The following is a 27,936-nucleotide window of genomic DNA, read 5'->3' on the forward strand; positions in this document are numbered from 1 at the left end:
AAAGCTAAGCACAAAGCCACAGTAATAGAGACAGTCTGCTATTGGTGAGGACAAGTGAGTAGAACAGAGTCCAGACACAGACCTGCATTTACAGTCAGTCTATCAACACAGGCACCAAACAAGTTAAATGGAGGCGAATATTTTCAATAAATAAGACTAAACCAAACAGACACCCTTATGGGGATTAGGAGAAAGGAATATTCTCATCCATGTTTCACACCATATACATAAATGGATTTGAGATAGATCACAGACAAATGTAGAAGTTCAGACTAGAATGCTTTCAGAAAAACAGGATAGCGTCTCCACGACCTTGGGGCAGACATAACACAAAAAGCATATAACCTTGGAGGCAAAAACTGGACTACATCAAAAATAAGGCACTTCTGCTCCCCAAAGCCAGCATGAGGAAAATATACTGGTAAGCCACAGACTGGGGGAAAATGCTAGCAAGACATCTATCTGTCTGGCAAAAGACATTTTACATAAAGAATTCCAACCATTCTGTAATGAGACCTGCAGCCTTAATAAAAAATGGCCAGAGATTTGAATATGCATTTCAGGAAAAAAGGACAAATTGCCAATAAGCATACAAAAAAAGTTAAGACATCATTTGTCATCATGCAAATTAAAATCACAGGATAGAACTGGAATTCTCATAACTGTACACAAATGTACCTAAAATGGCACAATCATTTTGGAAAACTTTTTGGCAGTTCTTTCTAAAGCATAAACCTACTTTATGACCCATTAATTCTACTAGTTATTTCATAAAAGAAATGAAAATATGTCCACAAAGCATGTTCATACTAACTTTATTTGTAACTACCCCAAATTATAAGTAATCCAAATGTCCATGAGCCAGAGGAAGGATAAATTGTGGATGTTTGTGAAGTGAAACACTACTGACCAGCAAAAGCCAACTATGGATATAGGTCACAACATGGATGATTTTCACACATTTTGAGCAACAAAGCCACATACAAAAGTAAATACTTTGTACAATTACTTTTGGGGGGGCGGGGGGAAATTCAAGAACAGGGAAGACTTACCTATGAAAGAACACAGAAAAATGGCTGCCAAGGACAGGACGCGGATAATAAGTACACCGGGAAGCAGCACAGGGGACTTTCTGGGATGACAGAAATGTTCTTTATCTGGATTGGGGTAATGATCACACAGATGTATAGATCTGTCAAAAAGGACAGAATATAATCCTACAATCTATGCACTTTGCTGCCTAGAAATTTTACATGAATACAGACCATTTACCTTAAAATTAGTGTTAAAAAGTCTGATTTATCAGAGGGCCCTCTGCCACTCCCCAAAAAGCTGTTCAGAGACACGTGGACTTAATCTGCATTTACAACAGCTATGCCCTTTGTTTTGAGTCATTCCAAAAAAGAGGGAAGGAGGAGACACTCGAAAACAAACCCTAAACTGTTTATGAATTCACTAAATTTTACAGTGAAATGCTGCTCATAAAATTTTAGTTTTTGTCCTAAACCTATTAATTGCATGACTCATCATATTGTACAATAAAAGCTAAAGACTGAAGTTACCCTGAAGACTGTCTAAATCCTCAACTCCTTTTTAAATACAAACAGATGCTTAGTTAGATAAGTGACTTCTCTGGGATCCTATTCATTTCCGAAATAAATACACACATGGCACACTGTCAGCCTTTGGAAACACTGACACTTGGGTGAAGCAGCTTACCTTTTTACCTTTAACAAAAGTTGGTTAAGCAATGAAATGTTTGTGGGTTTTCACTGGCAACTGAGTAAGGATTACAAATAATAATAGTTATTAGAAGGTTAAAATATCTTATATATCGATATACATTACATCAGTTATATTTTAAAGATTGCACACATTTTCTATGGACCAGGGCGTTTCCAAATTCACACTGGCTGGCTATTCACAAACGACTCAAGTCCTAGCTGAAGTGTGTTGGTCTTTACAGGTGGTGCGTGTCCATCAGGCCCTCCTCAGGAGCAGTACTGAAGATCCATAAGACCTGGGTAACCAAAGAACTAGATTTCCGAAGGCTGCCGTCCGCCAGAGACCTAACGGTGTCCCTGCACCATAATGGAGGGCAAATGCAGTTACGTCTCGCTCAGAACAAATCCGGCAGTGCTGGCTGCACTGAGCAGGGATGCTTAACATGGTTAAATGACAGAAGAACACGTTTAAGTACATAGGAAAATTTTTATTTGATAAATATAATTTGATAAACCTTAAAAAATTACTGAGAACTGTACAATAAGTATACTGCATTTACTAAAAATGCACAAAATTTGTACAGGATTACATTAGACCACCACAGTGTCTGAGGTCCAGAATTGGAAACTAAGTGTCGCTACAGTGTTTACAGCTACTGATTCCTCATAAAAATCTAACAACCACCATTATTACAAACATATAATTAATTACGGTATACTTTTTGTAGGAATATCATTCAAGTTTTCTCACATAAACAGCACATTAATAATGTTCCATTTTTATGAAAATAGGTAACTCAATTCAGGATAGGAATAAAAACATCTTTAAAGGGGGATTCAAAATTAATATAACATACTTTACATATCTCTTTGGTGTCTTAGTTTCATCAATACCTGTTTATATCATACCCCAAATTGATCTTTACATGAACGATACAAACATGAATAATTTTCCCTTTTCCTCTAGACCCCAATTACTTTCAGACTAGCATATTTCAAAAACTTTCGGTCTTAAAAATTTTTCATTGGCCTTGACTGCTGTCTATCAGATAGAGGTCTCAAGTTTGTGACACACCCAACAGCCCAATTTCACAATCTCATGCAGAAATGACCCTGGTCTGAGGAGAGCGATTTCCTAACAGAGTGATGTGTCTGTTCCATCTTTTAACAAGGACAAGGCGAGAATCTGGGTCAGGGCTGGGAAGCCTTTGAACAGCATGGAAATGAAGATCCAAGGAGGAGGGTACTTAAAATAAATTCAAATTGTAAATTCTCCCCCACAGTAAACCTGGATGCTGTAGTTCTCCTGGCCCACACTCTACTACTACCCACTAGGGTGAGCCTAAGGCCGAGGCAGGGTGCTCAGCCACAGAATGCAGCAAATGGGCATTCTGGAAACTGACGTGGTGCTTGCTGCTATCTTCAGGGCTACAGCCTTAAACTAGGCAATGGCAAGGAAGTGAGGAAAATAGATTCGAGACCTTTAATTAATTAGTAACAACACAGGCAGCATCTTACTCTGGTTTTGGCAGACAAGAATAAGTTAATTATCAACATCATATTTCCAAAGAATTTTAAATATGCAAAGGGCAAATTTTGTTTTACAATATAAGTAGTAGCCCTAGAAAACAACTGGAAGCTTACAGACAACACTGGTACTTTCTTAAGTAGAAGAAAAGCCTTTTCTTACAACTACAAAATAATCTTCCTCTAAACGGAGTAGGTTTTGAACAGAGCAGGATGGGCATTGTCTGTGGAAGCATTTACCTTTTTAAAAAAAGTTCTTAAGCAGTTTCAAATGGGAGTGCAGAAATCACATCACCCACACCCTAAGCACCATGCGAGTTAGCTGACCCCTGCCGTGCTGCAGGTGGTCCAAGAGTGCAGGCGGCTCTGCAGTCCTTCCCGGTGCCAGCAGTCAGCCAAGCTGACACCAAGGGCACACTGTAAGGTAGACGTGGTGCAGGCTCTCTGAGTGTCATTTTGTCATGTGAACACTTTGTAAGACATTCTAAGAAAAGCAAATTCCATAATATCCTCCACTAACCTACTCTACTGAGTATTTTTGCAATATTTCCTCTTCTGGAACATGAAGTGGTGAGTGTAGCACATAGTGTACATTTTATTATCTCTTTAACACGTTTCCAGAATAACAGGATCTTTCTAAAGTAATTCTGGAGTATCTAAGTTAAAGATGGGCTATTTATGAAAATTAGTATTTAGGCTGAAATTCATAACCCAGTATCTTTGCATTATTAAAAAAGACAAAGGTTATATTAGCAAGAAAATAGTTTACCAGTGAAAAAAAGGTGAAGTCTTATATTCGTGAAATGAGAAAGGGACAAAGGGTTGCACAAAAATCTACAAAAAGGAATCATCTCAACTGTATGAAAAACTCAGGCAAAGCCTTATTTAACTATTTCCACACAGTTCAAAATGTGTACGTACAGGGCTGGCTAATAATTCTTAAACCAATAATCATTTCCAAATTTTAAAACAATATTACTTTTAATCAAAACAAACACCAAACAATGGATCTACATGATAAATTCAGGATGAAAATTAAGTACTGAAGTGCAGTGAGTTAATACCAAATGTATTCTGATTAATCATTCTTAGCATTTTAATTTAGCACTGACATTACCCCATATTTAGCATTTAGCATTTTAGCAATTTAGCATTTTAGACTGTCTCATTTACATTCTCTGCACATATCTGAAAACACACCGTATAATGAAAGAGCGGGCAGACTTCACTTTACTGTAGTGGTCTGCTGTAACTTACATGACACACTGACCTGAGAATACCAGGATCCTAGCCTGAGACCCATTATTCTAGAGTCTAGCTAATTGAAGGGCAAAAGCAACTCTAAGTCACAGAAAGAGGCTCTTCTCTTTTTTTATTAATTACCCCAACATTTTGATTTGTATAATTAAAAGTATTTGCAATATTTAAATACTGTCCAAACTTGTTTTTTTTATTGATATAGTTCAACTTTACAACAATGTCATAAAAATACTATAAACAGAGCCTTCAGATAGAGAGGAAGCAAATGTAAATATATTAACCAGATTGAGGCATGCAAAAGATCCAAAGATAAATACATTAAATAATAATATGCTAATGGTACCTAATTTACCCACTTTATATTGTCATAAAATATCAGTAAACATCAATTTGAAATTTGGTAAACTGGATTTTTGATGTATGAATGAGAAAAGATACACCCTTTGATGTATACGGTTAACTTTACTGGTTGTGTTCCAGTACATTAGGTTTGGTACTGGTATGTATTTACTACCCGTAGTGCAGTAAAGAACAGAAACACAGTCTCCTAATTTTCTCTATGAACTTTGAAAGCACTAAGGAATTAATGACATGGGTCACTTAGGAACCAAAATTCCTTACTATTCACATTTACTTTTCCCATGAAAAGCTTCAAATATAACTCTAATAAAAAAATAGAGTTTTCAAGGCAAACTTTTCAGCATAACTTACAGAAGCAGATTTAAATAGAAGACTCAATAACTAAGCTAATACTCAAAAATAGCATTAACTAGAAATTACTTCTCTTTTCTACCTTGATAGTAAAATAGGGTGGCCTCAGCAAGAGGCTGAAATGCCTTTAGGAGTCCCATAAGCACAAGGGAATCCCAGAGAAAGTCAGAAAATGTCTCTTTATTCACAAGTTTTCAACGTGGTCAGATTTAAATGAAGGGCTGAGAGTGGTTCATGCTAATGCGTTTTGTTTGTTTGCCATTATAACTCTGAGTGGGTGGGATCTGCCACAGAGATTTCGGAAAGTAATGCTGCAGAGCTAGTGTGGCCGGTACCGGGATTCGCACACTGCATTTTAGGCAAGGAGTTGAAATGGCTCCCACAAAGCACTGACTGCTCTGTTAACAAGTAGATGAGTCCATTGTGGAGAGAGTCAAGATGCTCCTGTCGTTGGTATAGAAAGGATCCGATGCACTCCATGATCTAAAGTAACAATAAGAGAAAAGTTTGGCTCACCAGGACCTATGTTTTAATTGAGAAAAAAATTTACTCTAAAACTTAGGACCAAAATGCAATTTGAGTATTAAAATAATCAATTCATTTTTAGGTGCTGAAAAGAAGTTCTTCATGCTAGCACTGACTCACCAAATATTCCATTTATATTACACAAAAACTTGGGGAAAATAATGCTCTAGTCATCATATAAAAATAACAGCCAAAATTTAGATGTTCATCAGCATTAAAACATTTTCTATAGATAGTAGAGCATAATAAGATGCTCTTAAAATCTTAATTCAATATAAAAATAAGTACGTTATTAGGAGTTATGCATATTGAGTTTTCCTGAAAAGCAACTAGGCTGTATTACAGAAGCAAACAAACAAAAACCGCACTTACCAAAAGCTTTGGAATGGAATGGCAATATATTCATAATTTATTTCTTTTCAGCTATAAATTCTACTCTAAAGATTTTAGCATAATTAGTGTGAATGTAGAGAATGGTTTATTCAGGAGGCATCAAAGACACTTGTAGGTCACCAGGGTTTTCATTTAATTATGAGCAAATGATCCTCTACTGGTCTGGAAATATTAACTACTGTCTGAATGGTAAAGCCCATAAGCAACTCATTACATACCACTTTATTTGAAGCTGTATTAATTTAAGCTCAAGTAATTCAAGATCATAAATACCCTGCCATGCTTAAAACAGCCTAACCTTCTTTACGGACAATATTAGTATTACCAAGTCAAAGGTGGCTTTTCTTAGAAGACTAAAAGAACTTAACAATAAATACATTTTATATAAATTTCTAGGGTTCCCACTTTCCTTAAACAAAGATGTTATTAGACTCTAGCACTTACAATGGTCCAAGTTCACTTCTTTCAAACACCTGCTGTTTTCTAAGACACTCTGTATATAGTTCATATTTAAATTGGTTATGTGAACAGTCATAATGAGGTTTGGACCTAGACATTTTACAAAGCTGGCAGAGGAAAACTAACAAGCAACAACCATACCAGTGGTTAACAGAATTTACTAGCCTCCAGAAAACGTTAAACAGTATCTACCTTAGTTCAAGGAAGGGCTTCATTACCATCTCTCCAGCACTTAGAACTACACCTGGTACATAACAGGCACTCACTATTTGTAGAATATGAATAAAGTGGAATTATGAACATTCCTTAGAGTAAGTATCTGTGCAAAAAAAAGTCTATTAAGAAATGTATGCTAAAATAGAAGTACAAACACCCCAATTATCAGGAGTCAAGTTTCCACTCCCAAACTGCCCACATGTTGTACAAATTTTTCTCTTTCCAAGCATTGCTTACACAGAAAAATCTCCTTAGGCAAGGCTCCCTTCATTCTTTGTCTTTTCAAAGCACACACGTGCACTCACATGTTACATATCCTATTTGACAGAACATTAAATACCTGAATTACATATCAACTATCAACTCCTTTCTATATTTAGAAAATGGTTTTGATTTGGATAAAGTAGCTGTTGATGAACACAGGACACCACTTATTGCTAAAGTAATAAATGTACCTTTAGGGTACAACACGGCATGTCTTTGATACAGCACCACAATGCTACTTTTGAAACCAAGCTTGCAATACTGCATATTCCTTTGACAGTATCAATTGATAAAATGTAAGTATAATTTTTATGCCTGGATAGTAAAAGTTTAATCAGCAGAGAAATCCGTCATCTGAAAGCACTAGTGATGCTCTCGTATGTTTAACACGCTAATGGAGTAGGCCAAGGGCTTCCACAGCCGGGAGCAGAGGGGCCAGCCTTGCCCCCGCCCTCGCTGAAAGAGAAATGCAGAACACAGGCTGCGCCCAAACCCCACAGGAAGGCCAGACATGTTTCACAAATACAATTACATACAAAAATACAAACAAAATTCTACATATTGAAATAACTGTCAGACTTTAAATATGATGTTAATGGATCTATGGCAACTTTCATATCGATCGCCCTTTGAAAAGCACCAAGTGGTTTTGCATACTGTATGATTTTATTCACTAGAAAAAAGTAAGATCTCAAAATACTTTTTAGATTATTCACTTGAAAAAAAGATAATGAAAGTCGTAACTGATAATTATAACCTTAGATACTGGACCTAAATTGGAAGGTTATTTATAGTCTGTCAAATAAGATAATAATTGGTTAAAGATTTTGTTAGGAAAATAAAACATAAAGTCCTACAAGAAACATGGTATAATTCTAAGTGAAAATAAGTACAGACGATAACAGGCCCCGGTAAGAAGACAGGCTGATTGACGTCTGGGGCTGGTTCGCCGAGTAAGCGGAGTAAGAGCACGGCTGTGTTCCCCTAGTGGAGACATACCACCTGACTTACACCAAGAAAACAGGAATATACAGAGAGCAGAAAAATACTTTGGTCGTTTAAAATAAATTCTAGTTGTGTGTAATAGAGAAGATGTATACCATCACTAAAGAGAACTTCCTGTTGGAGTAGAAATTGTAAAAGTTCTGTGAATTTCTACAATACTTTCTTAATTCTAACTCCCGCCTTAGTTCTGTGTAATGAAGCTATCATGGCTAAACCGGGTCCTTCTGGAACTTCTTTCGAAAAACTTGGCCTGGTACATGACAGAGCTGCTTTCTGATAATGCATTTCATAATATAATTGTGTAAGTCATAACATGTAAGTCCCAATAGATTTAACTGCTCGTAGGAATTCTTTTATGCAGAATAAAATTACTACAAAATGGTATCATAGCATTACAAAGATATTTCTGATTATATTATGATCAATAAATGGTACTAAAAGCACAGACATTATATTAACATAAAAATGCTATTTACAAAGGCAACTATACCATAAAGACATGGCCGTAACTCAAGGCAAAGTGGGAACTAACAAGTTCGCCAGTAAAAGTTTTCTGAATTTTATTGTAAGTTTTGAGTGACATCACACTCACCATTTTTAAAACACAAAGCTAACCAAATACTAAAAATTCTTTTATCAACAGGTCAGAGTACTTCTTCCTCCACCCTTTACTTCCTGCTCTTGGCGTACTTTCCAACCTGTTCCAAGGCACGGCACACACAGAAAGTGATACTGTTCACTCGTAGCCATGGACAAGGGAAACCACTGTCGACCCCGCCTCTGGGACCCGCAGGCATGTCAGTGCACTGCTGCTCTGACTGTTAAGGACGTACCATTTACCTAAAGAACATCAAAGTGTGAAGGTATTGCTACTCCTTAATATCTCCTAAATAATAATAATATACCCTAAATAATGGGGAAATGTATGAAGAAACTGAAGTGGAATACACCCCCAAATTGTACTGTTTGTTAAGAATCACAAAAGCAAGCTCTAGTAAATCTTTTTAAGAAATAGATTTGAAAGAAGACAAAAATGCAAAGATTCTAATAAATCACATTTAAAAAGCCTGTTCCGGCTTCCCAATTTTTAATTAGACCATAAATACCTAGCAAAAATGTAAAAAGCACAACTCATTTTAAAACCTCATTACAGAGATAAAAGGGTAGGAGAGCAGCCTTTTGTGTTTAGAAATACTTCAAAGTCTCAAATGACTGACTAGAAAATACAGATGAAGAGGAAGAAAAGCAAACTCCTTTGATTTTACTATTATGTGCAGATTATTTTGTAAATACAAAAAACAAAAATATATAGAAAATAAAACAGTAGTAGTATAGGTATAATAAAAGTATATAAAAACCAAGTAAGAGTACCATACACATACTCCTATTCACCACATTCTAGAAAAATTTTTTGTTCATTAGATGACAAGTCTCTTCAAAGGTGCTTTCTCTTCCTTTGCTAGTGGAAGAAACCCCTACCCAAAGCCACAAAGTGAACTCTATCATCAAAGAGCGCTAACAAACAGCGCACATCCTGCTTCAGTGGGTAAACCAGCTGCTGATTTATTAGGGATCTAGAGGTGCATGTTCATCGGTTCCAGTTTACAGAACACTCATCATCTGCAGCAAAGGCTACTTAGAGAAATTTCACACCTGCTGATATGGGTGGGGCTACATCTTCCTATTACTCGTTCCAGCATTCTTCCAACAGATGCGCACGCTGTTTCTCCTTCTGAGAAACAGCACATGGAGTCCAAGCACTTGATACTTGAATTTGTTTCAGTAAGCTGGGGAAATTGAAGCAGAAAAAAATTAGTTATTTATAGATTTGGACTCCCAAAAAAGCATTACAAAATTACAACAAGCACTTTAAAACAAAAAGTAATATACATATAAACCTGTTTGCTGTAATATGGATATGTATGGTATGGAAGGCTTAGTTTAAGAGTAATCTTACAGGAAATATTTAAACAGCAATGTGTCCTAAGTATGATGTTAAGTAAAATAATTATACAATAACAAGTACCTGGATATTATTTAAATCTGCAAAGATTTTGGATTCTAATGTCTTAATAATTTATTATGATCAAAATGATTTACATCAACTACTCAGAAACCTAATGAATTCTAATTCTTGAGTTTTTGTGTAGGTGAAATGCTCCAGCAATTCCAATTAAAAATGTCTACCTATCAAGTGTGAACTATCGGGTTGGCCAAAAAGTACATTTGTTTTTTTTCTCCTGTAAGATGACTTTAGTAGTGCTTAGCTGTCTTTAACATCATTCAAAACAATTTTTGTTAGACTGTATTGTGGCAGCTCTCATATCAGTGTACATTTAAAAATAAAAATTATCAAAATTAGTGGATATTTGTGTAGCCATTTTAATATTGAAGTTGGAAGAAAATATGTAACACGTTCAGCATATTATGCTTTATTATTTCAAGAAAGGTGAAAACACACAAAAAATTTGTACAGTGTATGGAGAAGATGCTGTGACTGATCAAATGTGTCGAAAGTGGTTTGCAAAGTTTCACGCTACAGAGTTCTCACTGGACAGTGCTCCACGGTTGGGCAGAGCCCTGAAGTGGGTAGAGATCAAATCAAGACATTAATTGAGAACAATCTTTATACCATATGGGAGATAGCCAACATACTCAAAATATCCAAATCAATAAAGGCACTGGTGAAAATGAAAAAAATGTGTCTTTCATTTCATGGAAAAAACCATATGGACTTTTTGGCCAACCCAATATTTTGAAGACTGGGAAGTAACAACTTTAATCTTTGACAACTATAATAATAGCAACAGTAATAGTAGCAAATACTTTATACAGTGTTACTACATACCAGGTTCTAAGCACTCTACATACATTCCCTTCATAATTATCCTTGGGAAAAAAGTACATAATTTACCTAAATTGCTGAGCAACTATTAAGTGCCAACCATGCCCACAATCAGTTCATCTTACTTAAAAAAATTAACTGATGGTACAAGCATTAAAATAAATTAAATAAGTGACTAAGTAGTAGTATTAAGATTTAAAAATGCATTAATTTCTCAAAGTATGCAAGATTTATATTGATCCAGACATAATAACTCAGCAAGGTAACTTTAAGCCATACTGCTAATTTTAATACTGTTCAATGGAGGAAAAAATGGTATGACACATATCTCAGTGAATCCCAACCCTGGGTTTGGTAGTCAAGAGTACTTAAATGACAAGGTTTGTCATTTAAGCAAACTAATTTTCATTCACTTTCCTTTACATACATAACATACGGCATAACAAATCTTTCAAAAGTATAAAGGAAGAACAACAAGAAATAGACTCATTAGATGGTTGCAATTCATCAAGGTTGGGATTCACCAGGTGTGTAGAGCAGGTGTGGCAACATGGGACATTTGTGGAGACACTCATGATGGACAGAAGAGATGGACATGATGGTATGTGGTGGCATTCGGAACCTAATTAACTGGGGAGGTCCCACCAAACCCGTGCTCAGAGTAATTCTACCTACTACCAAGCAGTGCAGGTCAACAGAGTTCCTGTTTGGCAACTGCCCGACCGTACCAATGTCCTAGGATCTGGTCAGCACTGAGAACTAGCCAAATTTTACTTCTTTCTTTACAATACCCTTGGTTTAGGAATGTTTTTGGTATGGTTTCTTAAACTGTATTTTGTGAGATGTTTAATAGGCATGTTTCATTAAAAAAGTTCTGTAGCCAATTCAGTCTAGGAAACACTAGTTCAACAGAAGTCTAAATAGACTTTTCCAGTACAGGATTGTCGGTAAGTCAGTAAGCATGGTGTCAGTCTCCAAGGGGCAGCTAGACACAGTGCAATTCTCAAACAGTAACAGACCCCCAAGTCCCCAGGGAACATTAATCAACATCAGGAGGAAATATTCAGAGGAACAGTGCAGGAAATACTGGTTTAGGTTAACAGGATTTCATCAGTCTCCCAGTATCCTCCTTGAGTCCTTGGGTCCCTGGGCTCTGGTTTCCTCCATCTCAAAATTTTATCACCCTCTGCAGGAAGCAGGACTTTACAGATGCCACATAATACAGGAGAAAGTACACCACCTCAGGGAGGCCTTTATGGCCCTATATAAGCTGATCCGAGGCTGCCTCCCGTGCTCTATGTCCCAGTGCCCGCCCCCCCACCCCAAGTCTCCACAGTCAACCAGGCACTGCGGCCCGCGGCACGTGTCAGGGCCTGTACCAATGAGGGCCAGAATGCTGACCCCACACCCAGTTCAGTTTAAAAACCATAATCACCTCTCCTACTACCAGTACTCTCTTTCTGGATTCTATTCCATGCTTGTTTACATCACTTAAATGACACAAACACTTAAAAATTCAACCTGTATTTATTAACCAAGGCACTGTGCTTAATAGTGGATGGGAGATAAACCAGGAACAAACAATAATGGCAGTTGTACTAATGAAATGCTTCCTATGTATGCGCCCGTTCCTAGTCAGATGCTTCTCATGCTTTATCTAATTTAAAAACACCCTTTGGGGGTAGGCCCCGTACTCATCTGCATCTTATATGGATGAGCCACCATGGGCTAACGGGTAACCATGTTCAAGGTTACCCAGCTAGAGCTTGAGTCTTGGTTTGTTTGATTCCACAGCCCAGACATCTTACCCAGGCCTTTATACTGCCTTCTTATAATTATGGCATGAGGCAGACTACAAATATCAAAAAAGAGGAGAGAAAGATCAAACCCAGCTGTTGTTGGTCTGGGGGGAGAGCATAAAAGATTTGATGAAAAGATGGCATTTGAAATACATTTTGAAGACTGGATGAGATTTCGATAGCTGAAAATGGCGAAGAAAAAACATTCAGGTTAAGTGAAAGAGTGAGTAATAACTGCGCATGGGCACAAAAGTATGACGTACATTTAGTACATTTAGCCTGAGATAAGAGAGGGTGGCTGTTACTCCTTCCCCCTTGCAAAAGGACCAGCGAGACAAGCATGATCCACGGATCAGTGTTCATCCAAAACAGTTACTGATGTGAGAGGACATAAGTGTTTCCAATCTCAGAATGTAAGATTAGAAAATTTTAAGGCAATTTGACACCATACTTTTGTAACTACTGAATTTAAAAGTAATTTTAAAATTGGGGCTTGTTTTATAAATCTTTTAAATTTCATTTCCTACTCATTAATTTTTATTGTATTTTACATAAGCATTGGTCTGTGATGGACTAGATATTAAAAGCAAGTGGGCAGAGATCAAACAAGATGAAACAAGAACACAACTCACTGGCCCTACACCACATTTAGCTGGGGGACACTGAACTAGACCAGAAAGTAGAGAGAGCAAGGAGCTTGCTGGCTCTTGGTAGTTTAACATGTGCTCTGCCTACAGAGCTAGTGCTTAGCCAACTGATGGGAATTCCCTGAAGATGCCATCCAAAGGTCAGTAGCTTTGCGCACCCACCAATGTGCAGAACACTACTTAGGTAATGATCTTGCTTTGTATTCATTACTTTCACTTTAAAACCTAAGGACAGGTGTTCTTACATGGGCAACCCAACAGGGTAAACATCTTTAAATAGCAAAAATAATAAAAAGAAATTACTTCTGTAGTTCACCTTCTGAACTAAGCAAATGTTTCTTTTTTCCCTAAAAATAAATAAATAAATAAATAAATAAATAAATAAATGTCCCTGTTTTGAAAATGCTGAATTGTGTTTTTGCATAGCTATCTACAGAAGACACCATACTGTTCTCCAGCAAACCAAGCTCTACCACTTTCCCATGCACATCTTCGATCTCGTATTTGGGAACTGGGAGCCCAGCCAGAGTACATGTAGCCACAGTTGCCAGTATAACTGGGGATGGGAATGGGGCAGAACATTCAGATCTCATTTCAGTCAAAGCAAGGCAAAGTAAGGAGAGGGAATCAGTGTGTGTCTCTTTTAAAAAAATCTTTTTTCAAGTTGTAAACACTAAAAAAGAAAAAAGTTAACTATGGTAATGGAAGTGAGATCTTATCTGACAGCACAAAGAAATAACTTTTAATTTGTAAAAAAATTTGATTAATTTGTATGACTCATGCTCTACCACGCTTGCTTCCTGGGAACCACGACGTCACTTAGAGCTAGAAGGGCTGCCCAGCAAAACAACTGTGGACATTCAACATGACTATGTATGACTAAAAAATGTTCCTCTTTACAGAACCTGCCTTTTGAAATTGATTCTGGCTCACTGCTCTTATTATTTTTATATCAATGATGATAAACATTTACAAGTTTCTCCTATTAGAGGCTTCTACAAACTATCTTCCTTAAATATTCTAAATGTTAAAAAACAGTCACACATTTCTAAATCTTTCAATCATTCCTACCAAATCTTACCTACGAAATCAAAAATGGTTTGTTTGTTTTTTTAAATATTTTTTATTTATTTATCTTTAGAGAGTAAGGGAAGGAGAGAGGAAGAGAAACATTAATGTATGATTGCTTCTTGTGCATCCTCTGCTGGGAACTGGCCTGCAACCCAGGCATGTGCCCTGACTGGGAATCAAACCGCGATCGTCTGGATCACAGGCCTGCGCTTAATCCACTGAGCTACACCAGCCAGGGCTAAATCAAAAATGTTTTTAAGTTTAGATAGTAATTAATAAACTATTTACGATATTTGTTCTTTTGCCCTTACAATTGTTTTATATACTTGATATTCAAAGTGAGTACCTGGTATAGCCTTAAAGGAGATATATGGAAAGAAGCCTTAAACTATAATCATGAAAAAAGAATGTTTAAAAACTACTTTAAACGTGAAATCAAAAGTCATAAAAACACTACCAATTTGCAAAGTTGGTTAAGAATGATAAAACCCCTAAAACAAGTAATAGCTTCACCTCACTATTCAGAATTGCAACAGGCAGCCACTAAACAACGGCAGTGAGGGAACTGCCCAAACTTCCTCAAGACCTGTTTCTCCAATGCTTGCCTCAAGCTCACATTCACTCCTCTAAATTTACTTCCCTCTTTCTTTCTCTCCAAGGAAAATAATTTTGAAAGGTAGTTAAAATGTAGATAAAATACCTTCACCCTGTCTCTGTGACCATTAAATCTAACTGTGAAAATAAATGTGGAATAATTATATGTTTTAGGTGAACTTACTTTAATAATTCAGTTTATTCCTAGTTTCAAAATGACAGGCTCCTTTATTTTAATAAAGTGGTTGCATAAATAACAATGTATGACAAGGAAATTTTTTTTGAGAGAGAGGGGAGGGAGAAAGAGAGGGAAACACTGATGTGAGAAAGAAACATTGACCAGTTGCCTCTTGTACGCACCCTGACCAGGGACCAAACCCACAACCCAGGCATGTGCCCTGACCGGAAATTGAACCAGAGACTCCTCACTTCGAGGGACGATGTCTAACTGTTAGGACTATATGATAAGAAATTTAATGATAAAACCCCCTATATTAATGGAGAAGGAAAAGCAGAATAACACTAATTTACACACGAAGTTATGGTATAGCTGATGTTAATTTAGTTTTTTAAGTATCAATCATTTACAGCATGTCACAGGATAAGTATTTGGAAGAAATAATGTCAATATTAATTTTATTTTTTCAACCTTCAGATGAAAAAGATGCTCAATATGTCAGCACATATTTGAAAATAACACTAGTTTTATAAAGTGTCAGTCATATTTATCAGGTATGCATCTAGTTGCTGCCATGGGTGGCATTTTTATTAATACTAGTCTTTTAAATGTTTGATTCTACTTGCTTAATACAGAACTTTAAGGTTTTCTTTCACTGCTTTGTTAAATGAAGCTGTACCTGTATTTTTATCACAGAAGAGGAAGGTGATTTGTAGTTGACTAAAACTGTTTAAAATGTATTCTATTTTTGATGGCAGGAGGTTTCAGGTCTGAGGCTTAAGCTCCTTGGTCCACAATGAGAAAAGGCCCGAGCATCCTTAGCATCCTATTGCTAACCCTATGGTTGTTAGGTGCAGCTTGAAAGTGGGCATTCAGAGCGGGAATCTGGAGACAAAAGAGATGACAAAACCATAGAGGCCTAAGAGGTGAGAGTAGAGGGGTATGACTAGAAGATCCTAGCCCATAGCAACATTTAGGGCTTGGCAAGGCCCACCAAGGGTTAAGTACAGACACAACTGGAATTTCAAGACAGAGAAAAAGAGAGAGATTATATGACACTTATTTTTAAAAAGAGATTTTTATCTCAAAATATATGCCAAAAGAAAAATACAGGAGGAGAAAAATATTCAAGGTGTATTTCATCCAACCAATTAAAATTCAGTGATAAGCAGGAAAAAAACTTACAAATTAGGGTAATATCCCCAAATTTTACTAAGATCATATTCATGGTTTGAGAATTCTTCTGACTTCTTGTTTATAGAAAGGGAAACCAAATGTCAGAGGATGAGAAAATTCACTTTGTGAAAGTAACCATTTACAAGGCCCCTATTACTTAATAGAAGCATTCTACAAACCCAGTTCTCAACTGTATTGCCTATTTTAATGGGCACATTAAAGCACAGGAATACTAAATCCCTGTCTTATAAAATATCCACTTGAACTTGTATCCAAAACAAAATAAAAATTTGGAATTCTTTGGAATTTCTTTTCAACTAATAACAATAACTGAGAGTTGATTAATTATCTTCAACATTTTCCATTTAAAGCAATTCACTGAATGTAATTAAAAAAATCTTCCAGAGTAATTCAGATTTTTCATATAATTATACCTGTTCCATGGTCTGATTTATAGGCGTTAAGGTTTACAATCTAAAAGTGGCTGTGGTTTAAAGGTCCACCATTTGCTAGGGGTTTATTCCGGATGAGACAGTAACAGCTTCTTGACGAGTAATCACAGTTAAGGCCTCATTTAAAGTCACTGACAAGTTGGTTATTGACTTTAAGTGATAAAACAAATTTTACCATAGGGTAATTGATATAAACTACAGTTAAGTTTCTGTAGCATCTCAATGTTACAATAGAATGACACTGAGCAAACGGATGTTGTCCGAGGACATGCTATACAATGTACAAAATGGCAAACAGGCTAGGTAAAAAATACATTAGTGGTTGAGAATTTTTATCCTCCATAATTACTACTAACCAAAATATTTTGCATCTTCCAATTAGATCTAGAAGTGGTTGTCAGGGTTGATTTCTTGAAAAGAGAATGAATCAAGTCCTCATAAATTCGCACTTATTTATTACAAAGGTGTAACTATGAAAGTTTATGAGAAGAACTGGGAGGACAGTATCAGTCAAAGGAAACTACTCAGTACCAGGCTTCAATACTCATCACTTGACCATTCACTGTAAGAGGCAGATTTAGATACGTAACTCACTGTCTCACTACATGAAGATGTGTAAAATGATACCCAAACTACAACTTCAAGTGGGGAAACTGACTTCACAAATAACAGAACTGCCATGACATTTTCAAAGGGAGAAGTGACAAGGAATAACTTCTTGAACTAAGATTTTGAGATGAAGTATGATTCAACACTACAACTCCAAAGGAAGATTAATGAAATATACAGGATGGACATATAAAAAGTAAAGATCACAAAAAGGGAAACAAGTAAAGAAAAACAACATGTGAGAAATGAAGAAATCAGTAAAAGCTAAGACATCAGGCCAGTTCTCCCACAGCATGCCCCAAACATGAGAACTTAGCGGATGTTTCCCCAGGAAGGTCCGGCGCGGTACTACCTAGTGCACGTAAGAACTGTCCTGCTGGCTGCAAGCCTCAGCTAGCAGGTGCCTACTGTCCTCCCCTCTGTGCTTGCTTTCAGCAAATTCATATGCTGAGCTGACTGAACCCTTATCTTCTTCCATCTGGAAGGACAGAAAAGCAACAAGTCTCATATTACAGACAATACTCTCACTGTATATAGGGTTAGAATCAAAACAGTAAGTTGGGGTGCACAATACGTGAGGCACAAATGAATGTTCACACACCACTACATTCATTTACTGTCACAAAAGAGAGCTAACAGGAGCTTCTTAAGGGGCATACGGAAAAGCACACGAAACAAAGCCATGATTTTCCAGTGCACAAAGTCATGTTGAAAACAGGTTTCCTTCAATAAAATTAAATTTCTTCTATTAAACAAATTCCTTGCCACCACCATTTAGGGTTCTCATTAACGAGGTTTATCCCATTTTGCACTTCTCATGCTCCCTTCTCAGAAAACTTCTCTACTCTAACTGAACTTCAGCAGAGTAGACAGGTCACATGGCCTTTCAAATGTTAACATGTTGGTGAAGGGGGCTTGACTTGATTTAACAAAATTAACTAAATCCTTAATTTGAAATATACATTTTAGTGTTAACTAATTTAAACAAATTTCTATTCTTTACTTTTTCTGTATTTGTATTACAGATCTTGCAGGGGTGTCCAACCTTTTGGTGTCTCTGGCCACATTGGAAGAAGGGTTGTCTTGGGCCACACATTAAATACATATACACTAATGAAAACTGATGAGCCAAAAAAAATTTTTTTAAGTAAATTCACAACTTTGTGTTGGGCCACATTCATAGCCATCCTGGGCCATGTGTGGGCCTGCAGGCTGTGGGTTGGACACCCATGTGAGGAGTATGTGCCCACAGACAAGCTAATTGTAACCGTTCTTGAATTATTTTTTTAAAAAAGTCCTCATTGAACAAAAATTTCCTTATTCCTCTGTATTTTCTCAGTCTTAGGACTAGTAATTATTTCTATAAAAATGCTATGGTGAATTTCTTATATATATAAAAAATAAAGTAGTTGAATTCTTTGGTTTTAAGAGTACAGTAAGTTTACATAAAGATAGTTTTTTTTAACAATAGCTCTGCCTATAATACTGGGAAGAAGAAAATATTTTATTCAAAAGAAAATTGCTAATAGTTTTCTGTTAATGGTTCTTAAGAGGTACTACCTGATTAAAGATCTGAATGCTTTTAAAAATACTTGACATCTGCATAATTTTCCTCTCTGGAAACAATTAAGCTACTGTGGATAACACCCAGGAATACTGTTCAGTGCAGTTCAAAACCAAGATGCATTCAAAATTCACAGGATGCACCAGCAGGCAGATGTATGCAGGCTCTTGTTCTTCGTGCCCACCCAGTGGTCGCTGACCACTCATTTAAGCAACTGTTATTTCTACCTGGCCTTTGGTTGAGCACGGTATTTCTTCTTTTTGTTTTTCTCTGATGCTGATAGTAAGTAAATAAATCACACTATGTAAAGTGACCATTTGATAGGTGAATAACCTAGAGGCTCAGACAGGTGAACTAATTTGATTAGAACACAGGGAACACTGCCAAGAGTGGCAATGGCATTCAGGCCCACTGTTTCCCCAAGAGAGCTCTTTGTCCTTTCTTAGAACATCTGACTGGAGACTGGCTTGCAGCGAAGTCTACCTGACCAATACATTCTGCTATCACTGTGTTCTTTCACAGACGAATGCCAAGCTTACTACTTTTGTTACATCATTATGGAGCCTCAGATCTCTAGTTTATGATCCTACCTCATTCCTTTTTGGGCTTGATTTAAGCCAGTATGATTTATAAAAATATGACTTCATAAAAATTACAATTATTCTCAATACAAAAGTTATCTTCACTTGACAAAAGAGTTCGCTAGAATGTTCTTTAAATAATGAGCTCTCCTACTACCTATGAGTTAAATAATTACATGTTCAAAAATGTGATGAATACCACCCACTCTTTTCAGAAAGGCACATACAGATAAAATATGATATATATATTCTGCTCAACCAAGGTGAAGTTTGTTTTGATTTTAATTCTTGTTTTTTTTTTAATTTTAAAATTCTTGTTTTAAACATAAGTTTTAGTTGGCTACCACTTAAACATTCATTTGTATATTCATCTACAATTATTATACCTTTGTAATTCAAAGTAGAATATTTCAAAATCTTGAAGGTAATAATAGAATCAAAAGGTCTGATAAAACTTTAGAAGAGGTCAGAATTATGAACTCACAGAGTTATTTAATAAGAGGTTATTTAAGTGGTGCTTTGTCAAAGCCGTTTATTTGGTCAAGTAAATGTAGAGATTAAAAACCTTGCAGGTAAAAAAGAATTATATATATATGTGTGTGTATATATATATATATATATATATATATATATATATACACTTAAGAATCCACAAAATACTGATAGAATGAGAAACTAGAGAATGCCAAAACTAAAGAAATATTTTAGTTATGTTGCTTTTTTCCTTCAAACCAAACTGGAATAAAAATTAATACTATATAATTTTGGTATCTTATTATCAACAGTTTTAGGACTTAAGCTCTCATTGTCCTCCATCAAAAGACATCTCTACAAAAAGAAAAGTATCTCTACACTATTGGTTTTTTTGTGGTAAATGAGAGAATGGATCTGTCTGTGGAGATAAAGGGATATATAAGAGATATAAAATTTATGTTAGATTTATAGATGCACTAAACAGTAGCAAGGATATGAAATGCTTCAGCAGTCATTACAATGTACAAAGACAAATATGCACATGAATTTACAACACAGATTAAGGCAAGATAAAAAAATGGGCAACTCTCATGTTCAAGTAACGGAAACTTAAAACTTTAGATTTTATGATGAATTTCGGTAGCTTAAATTACTCAACATGCAGGAACATTCTTAAATATGAATATGACAAGCAGAAGCATTAGAATTGTGCTACAAAAGGTAGTTAAGGTGGAAAATATGTAACAAGGTATAGATCTCTGTCCTGTTTTTATGCTTAAGTTCCATCTCAATGAAGAAATGGATTTTTTATCTTTAGGTTTAAACATACATATTAATAAAGGTCAAATTAGAGACAGAGCTGTGCTAACAAAAAATGCTCCACTCTTAATTCATGCCTCTGCCCATCTTTTAAATAGTTTAATTGGCCTTTAGCATGCAGAAGTTAACAAGGTTCTACTCCTACTCTACCTAAGTTTGCTCAGCTGATTCCTTGCCCTCGACAATGGCTGCAGTGCGATGAACTCGTCACTTAAAGCAACTGTGTTGGAGTATATCTATAAGTGGACAGAAAAGGAATGGGACACACAACAAGTCAGTGAGCTGTATTCATCACCTAAGAGACAGACACAGGACAAGCTCTGTAAAGACACATCTGTTCCTACAAGAGTAGGAAATCTCATACATGGCACATATACATGACCGACACTTGTAGGGCTGCTGGCTTTCTTCACTCTTAACACCAGATGGTTATTCTGGAGAAAAACAAGGTTCAAAATAAATGCTGATAACTCTTCTTTTGATATGATTTTTCTTGCTGCTTTTGGTAAAAAATGAAGTACCTAACAATTTTCTAATCATTTCTTCATCATTTGAACTCAGAGGTGAAAGTATAAGGCAGTGAACGAATGATGTCACACATGGGATCTGAATGACCATATATTGTTAAGGGGGGGAAAAAAAAGAACAGAACAAGATTCCTGAGTGGAAATACAGACTTCCTCTTTGGATTAGACCACAGCAGAACACCTGTCAAGTCATTTAAAGTAAAATGGGGCAAAAAGGGAGATTATATCAGCTTTTGCACACAAAGTGACTGATTTTATTGCACATTCCATTTTTAACCAATTTTAACCTATGGTAAAAGAACTACAATATATATAAGTACTTTCAACCTTTTCTTGTCTAAGGGTCCCCTTAAGGTGCAAAACACTTTCCTATGGATTCTTTAGAAGGAGGGTATCAAAAAGGCTCTCAAGAACTTTACAGAGGAGGAAATTGAACCTTAGGAAGATTACTTGATTAAAGACATATTTTATAAATGGTTAAAATAGTATCTGAATTAAATTTGTCAGACTTCAGAGGCCTATGATGATTCAGTGGGGTTAAAATGTGTATCTGTTAAAACTGAGTTACCAAAGCAAATACAGGCTAAAGAAATGTTGACATGATCAACAGAAATTAAAATCAATGCATCATTTAGGGAGCCTAACTCAAATCACTACTTAGGGACCACAATTCTATTTGTAGAATATGTAACTGGTTTTCCAAAATTTAAACAAAATTTGCTTGGCAGGTAAGGTAGCAAACGTGGGAAAAATCCTCAAACTCGGCATAGCTAAATAATAATAAACTCACTGCTTACTAGGGCATAAAAGTTAATTAGAATGTATTCTTGAGGATATGTATTCAATGCTAAAGTATAGTTAAAGAAAAATTAAGATAATACTTCTAGCTCATGTATAAGTCAAATATACAAACAGGGCACATTCAACTACATAGCTACCATTTCTTGAGCAAATAAGCGTTTGGACTTATTTTATTCAATTCTCATTAGAAAAATAATGAAACAGGCATTTCTACCATAATTTTACCCAGGTAAGTATTGAGAGAGACTTCGTCACAGAACTACCAAGTGGCAGGGGTAACTTTCAAGCTCGGGAACTGTCATATCAGGCCTTAAAGACCATATTCTTAATGCAACACACTGTTACTATTTGTTGTAGTTTGGTACTTATTAATAAATATTTAGTGAGAATGTATTTTATAAAAATCCATTCTTTAAAAATTATTTAAAGAACTCATTTTATACTTCTTTATAAAATAATATAACCTGAAAGAGTATTACTCAAATTCTAGTTTCTAAAGACATGAAAATATATCCCAATTATATATGTCTGATAGAATGCTGTGACAGTATTATTTAAAACATATTTACTATTATTATCTGGACATGACAGTTTTATCCTTAAAAAGTGAAGTGGTATAATAACAATTTAATACATAAAAATTATAATTATCAGGAGTCATACAATTAATAAAAATAACAAAAATAACAGATATAACAATATTTAGACTGCAAAATGCTTAATACAGAAATATCGAATTTCCTATTTTCTAGTATTAAAAAATTATACTGACGGCTACTCACAGTTAAAGTCCATAAGTAAAAGATTTTGTATATAGAAATGGATACCTGTGCCTTTTCAGTATTTGTAGGATGGAGCTGTCTGTCAAATACTTTCTTCACAATATCAACAAATAGACATGTTACAACCATGAGAATTATGGCAAACCAAACAGAACCACTTGCTAGGAGCTGAAAAAATACAAAATACATATTCTGGGAGCCCGAAAATGGCCTGCAAAGAAAGAAAGTGGGCTTAAAAAAAGTAGAAACTGACAAGACAGTTTCTCAAATCAAGACATCACGTAAATCTACAATATTTGAAAGTTACAATTTTAATCTGGAATACAAGTTTGGGATAATGCTCAAATTTTGAAATCAGTAATTAATTGAATAGTTAATAAAACAAGTTAGACTTCAATTATTAAAAATAAAATTCAATTGCCCTGGCTGGGAAACTCAGCTGGTTAGAGTGTAACCACACCACGCCAAGGTTGCGGGTTCCATCCCCATCAGGGCACATGCCAGAGTTAACCAACGAATGCTAAGTAAGGGAACAACAGATTCATGATTCTCTGTTTCTCTCCCTCACCTCACTCCCTGCCTACCTCCTTTCCTCCTAAAATCAATTAAAAAACAAACAAACAAACTACAATGTAGTCACTCACCAGAGAATCCCTCCATAAAACGAAGAAAATACAAAATAGAATATAATAGATCCCCAGGTAACAAAATGATTGATCCAGGTCCAAAAATGAGTTTCCAAAGCCATCTAAAAATTAAAAAAAAAAATCCTTATAATAGAATGTCTTTAACCTCTAAGATGAAAATCACAAATGAATTAATTATAAGTGACTAAGGTTCCTATGGCAAAGTCTCTAAGAAGATGAATATTAATGTGAGGATCATAGTAGAAAACTGAACAATTAAAGTTTATAATATTTTTCTTCTGTGAGGAAACAGCATTGAAATTTCATGACTACTTTATTCTCAACTCTATTGTCTGAAACAACCTGTGTTGTCTTGCATTATATAAAAAGAAGCAAAATTTCAGAAATGATTACTGTGGGATTAACTTTTATTTAACCATAAAAAATCACAGAAGCTTTCCTAATAATAAACTTAAGTAAGATTTTGGACAAAAATGAAAATAAACTATTAAAGAACAATCAGTGAAATTATGACTAAAAAAGGAAAAGAGAAAGGATGTATCTATGGCTAAAGAAATTTAACTATGAATTATATAGACACAAAATTTGTGCATGTGTCTAATTTCTGTATCATACCTTTACTGTAACTGTAATAACCATGACCGTGAAGACCAAGGTGCCAAATGTCCAGTTTCCAAACATCTAGACAGAAAGAACAAACCATTATTGCATTATGTGTCACCATGACGCTAAGTAAAATATAAGGCAAAAGTAATTTTACTCTTGACTAAAAACCACTTGCACTATTTAAGCCAGTTGCATTTCAAATCTGTGACTAGATTAATAAAGTTAGAGGGGCATAAGAAGAAACAACATAAGCATTATCATGAGTATTACTGTCATCCGTTGCGTATCATCAGACTGAAAACCCAAGGTGGGTTCGGAATTGTGTGGCACAGACTGTTTTTACTTAGAAGGATAGAGCAACTGCTTTATTCCTGTCACACAGTAAAAATCATAACAAAACCCTGTTTGATCGCAATCACTGAAATAGCCAAAAAGTTATTTATTTTTTCTGTACATGGCTCTCATGGTGCTTAGTTGCCTTTAATGTCATTCAAAACAATTTGTTGGACTATATTATGACAGCTGTTATCAGTGTGCATTTAAAAAAATTATTGAAACTGGTGAATTTCTGAAGGAAGAAAATACACAACATTTTCAGCATATTATGCTTTATTATTTCAAGAAAGGTAAAAACACAATTGAAACAGATACAGAAAGGATTTGTGCAGTGTATGAAGAAGGTGTTATGACTGATCAAACATATCCAAAGTGTTTTGCCAAGTTTTTGGTACTAATGACATTTGGCCAAACAATTCTTTGCCGTGGGGCTGCCTTATGCACTGCAAAATGCTTCGCAGCACTGCTGGCCTCTACTCACTGAAAGCCAATAGTGGGAGGTAGACAACATACTCAAACACCCAAATCAATAAAGTTATTGGTCAAAATGAAAAATGTCTTTTACTTTACAGAAAAAGCTAAACAGACTTTTTGGTCAATCCAATATTTTCTGAAACTATTCCAACCAGAAGTTATAGTGGATAACTTGCTAGTGTACTTCTGGTGACAGCATAGGCAGAATAGGAAAAAAAATAACACACAAAACCAATACCTGAAGGAGAGAGAAGGGCTGACAGAAATACTCCTTGTAAGATTCCTTGTAAAAACGCTCCGTATGTCAGAAAGTATTTCCCTGAATGTTACGGCAAAAACTTACAGTTTATTAAAAATGCAGAATCCCCAAAGAATGTCAGGATTCATGTTCCACAAATAAGAACACAACCAGACGTTTATGTTAATTTAGTTTTAAAGTAGTCATACTCTTAACCACTGGTTTGAAAATTATTTAAAAGGCTGTTTCACTATCACAAATTTCTAACAATTAGCATTTATGAGGGGGGACCCAAAAAGCCCCCAGAATTTATTTATAAAATATTGTGTATTGACTTACATGTTTAAACTTCAGTCACCTTCAAAGTACTCTCCATTTGATACAATACATCTACCAAGACTTTTTCCCACTGCTCAAAACAGTTTTTCAACTCATTTATTTTGATGTCTTTTAATGCTTCTGCCGTTTTTTGTTTCACCTCTTCCACATTGGCAGAACAGTTCCCTTTGGTGACTTTCCCACCCAGGGAATCATAAAAAAAGTCACTCGGGCAAGACTGGGTGAGCAGAAAGGGTGCAGCCTGTGGATCATGAGATTTTTTTTTTTTTTTTGCCCAAAACCACTCAGCATGGTGTGGAAAGGTATGCTCATAAATCACCCTTCATGAAATAGGCAAATGAGTCTTCAAAAAAAAGTTCACACGAGCTGAATGTAGCCTCACAACATCAGCTGGTACATAGGTACAAACGGATTCCTAGAATATTCACCTAGTGGGGGAAGGCTGTACTACAGGGTGCCTGCCCTCCAGAAGATAATTCTGGTTTTGGGGGTGGCCCTTTGTACTTGACAGCATAAGCAGAACAGGAAAAAAAATAACACACCTAACTTAAAAAATAATCACTTAACCTCTCTGTATCTCACTTTTTATTTGTTAAATAGAGGAAAACCGTATAGGTTTTTATAAGAATTAGGGTATATAAAAAGGACAGTGTGCCTAATAATAATCAATAAACAATAGTTACCATCAATAACAAAATACCAATTTATATCCTTTTATTTAAGGGTATCCGAGGAGTTTGTCAAAAGAATGAAAAAGGCATACGGAACTCCTTTTCCTACCTTACTCATCTCTAGAAATGAACTAGAAATACTGAAAATCGGTGGGTATCAGCTGAGCTCTCGGAGGAGTGCCAGTCTCTTCCTTCCGGGCCATGTGGGCAGATCTGAGATGCAGCTGGGAACCTGCACCTGGATGTGGCCACAACTGCACATATCTACCCCTCAGTACCTGGTTTTACTGGACTGGGACTGGCATTAGCTACTTTCTCAGAAGTAGACGTTAGTTAGGGCTCCCTCTTGCATTCAAAGCCCTAGAGAGAACTGTAGATATCACATTCACGTGGTCTTTTTTTTTTTTTTTTTGAAATTTAGCAAGAGTAATGTATTTCAACAGCAATTAATCAGCACTGCAGTCTCTTTCCATTCTGACTTCTGCTTGAGTTAGTGATGGGAGTGGCAGAGGGCATTTGGAGATCTGGCTAAAGAGAAGTTGAGTTGGGCTTACTACATTGGCTTGGGTTAAGTGGGACCTATTTATGTAACTCAATTATTTCCATGTATATGTAAGCTTGTATTTATAGTTTTGTTTTTTTCCTTAATGGAGGGCCTGCCAAAACGTGTAAGGTTTAGACTATACTAAAGCCAGCTCTGCCCTTCCTCAAAAGAGACAGATGCTCAAAACACTTTCTATCACTATCTGCTGTTTTCTGTATGTGTAACTTCTTCTAACTTAATTTGTTACTTAATTATTTAATAAAGCCAAACTTGTATTCCAAATTAAAAACATTCATTGGTACACTCAATAAATAGTAACTGAGTACCTACTGGGTTGGCCAAACAGTACATTTAGTTTTTCTCAATAAAAGACACATTTTTCATTTTCATCAATAACATACTGATTTGGATTATTTTGAGTATGTCGGCTATCTCCTGCTATTGGCTTTGAGTGGGTAGAGGCCAGGGTGCTGCTAAACATCTTCCAATGTGGAAGATGGCCCGGTCTTACCTGCAAAGTTTCTTTTGGGAAATCAGCTGAGAGTCTTCTGAGAACTCCTTTGTAGGGAACTCTTTTCTTTTCTCTTGATGCTTCTAAGATTCTTTAAAATGTGAAAGGTTAAGGATAATGTGTTTTGGTGTAGTCCAATTTGGGTAACTTGTTTGGGACTCTCTGTGCTTCCTGGACTTGTATGTCTATTTCCTTCATGAAATTAGGAAATTTTTCTTTCACTACTTTTTCAGAGAAGTTTTCAGTCTATTGGTCTTCCTCTTCTCTTTCTGGCATCCGTATGATTTGGATGTTGGTATGTTTGGAGACTTCCCAGAAGTCCTTATACTATCCCCATTTTTTGAATTCCTTTTTCTCCTTGGTCTTCTGGACAAATGCTTATTTCTTCCCTATGTTCCAAATTGTTGATTTGAATCCAAGCTTCACCCACTCCACTGTTAGTAGATTTTCTTTATTTTACTTAGTGTAACCTTCACTCCTTCCTAGGTCTTTTTTATATTGTTGCTGTACTCAATGAGTTCTTTGAGCATCCTGAGCATCAATATTTTGAACTCTCCATCTGATAGG

The 27,936-nt window shown here is 35.8% G+C and overlaps 1 protein-coding gene across 3 annotated transcripts in view; it reads right to left on the minus strand.

The window, feature by feature from the left end:
- Nucleotides 1–2,758: 2,758 nt before the first annotated feature.
- The window catches only part of ATP11B (ATPase phospholipid transporting 11B (putative)), a 113,573-nt gene continuing 88,395 nt past the window's right edge, over nt 2,759–27,936 (minus strand). The window contains exons 26-31 of one of the 3 annotated variants that reach the window (XM_037027617.1): nt 24,266–24,331; nt 23,648–23,751; nt 23,049–23,214; nt 21,044–21,129; nt 9,738–9,871; nt 2,759–5,705 (exon numbers count right to left, since the gene is read on the minus strand). In XM_037027617.1, coding sequence (XP_036883512.1) covers nt 9,769–9,871; nt 21,044–21,129; nt 23,049–23,214; nt 23,648–23,751; nt 24,266–24,331 — 525 coding nt within the window. In that variant the 3' untranslated portion in view covers nt 2,759–5,705; nt 9,738–9,768. Of the gene's footprint in view, nt 5,706–9,737; nt 9,872–17,771; nt 17,934–21,043; nt 21,130–23,048; nt 23,215–23,647; nt 23,752–24,265; nt 24,332–27,936 lie in introns of those variants that run through there. The other 2 variants (XM_037027616.1, XM_037027618.1) reach the window with 2 other exon arrangements.

This window comes from Sturnira hondurensis, unplaced genomic scaffold (assembly GCF_014824575.4).
Source record: "Sturnira hondurensis isolate 20B ecotype Veracruz unplaced genomic scaffold, ASM1482457v3 Scaffold0019216, whole genome shotgun sequence".
Lineage (NCBI taxonomy): Eukaryota > Metazoa > Chordata > Mammalia > Chiroptera > Phyllostomidae > Sturnira > Sturnira hondurensis.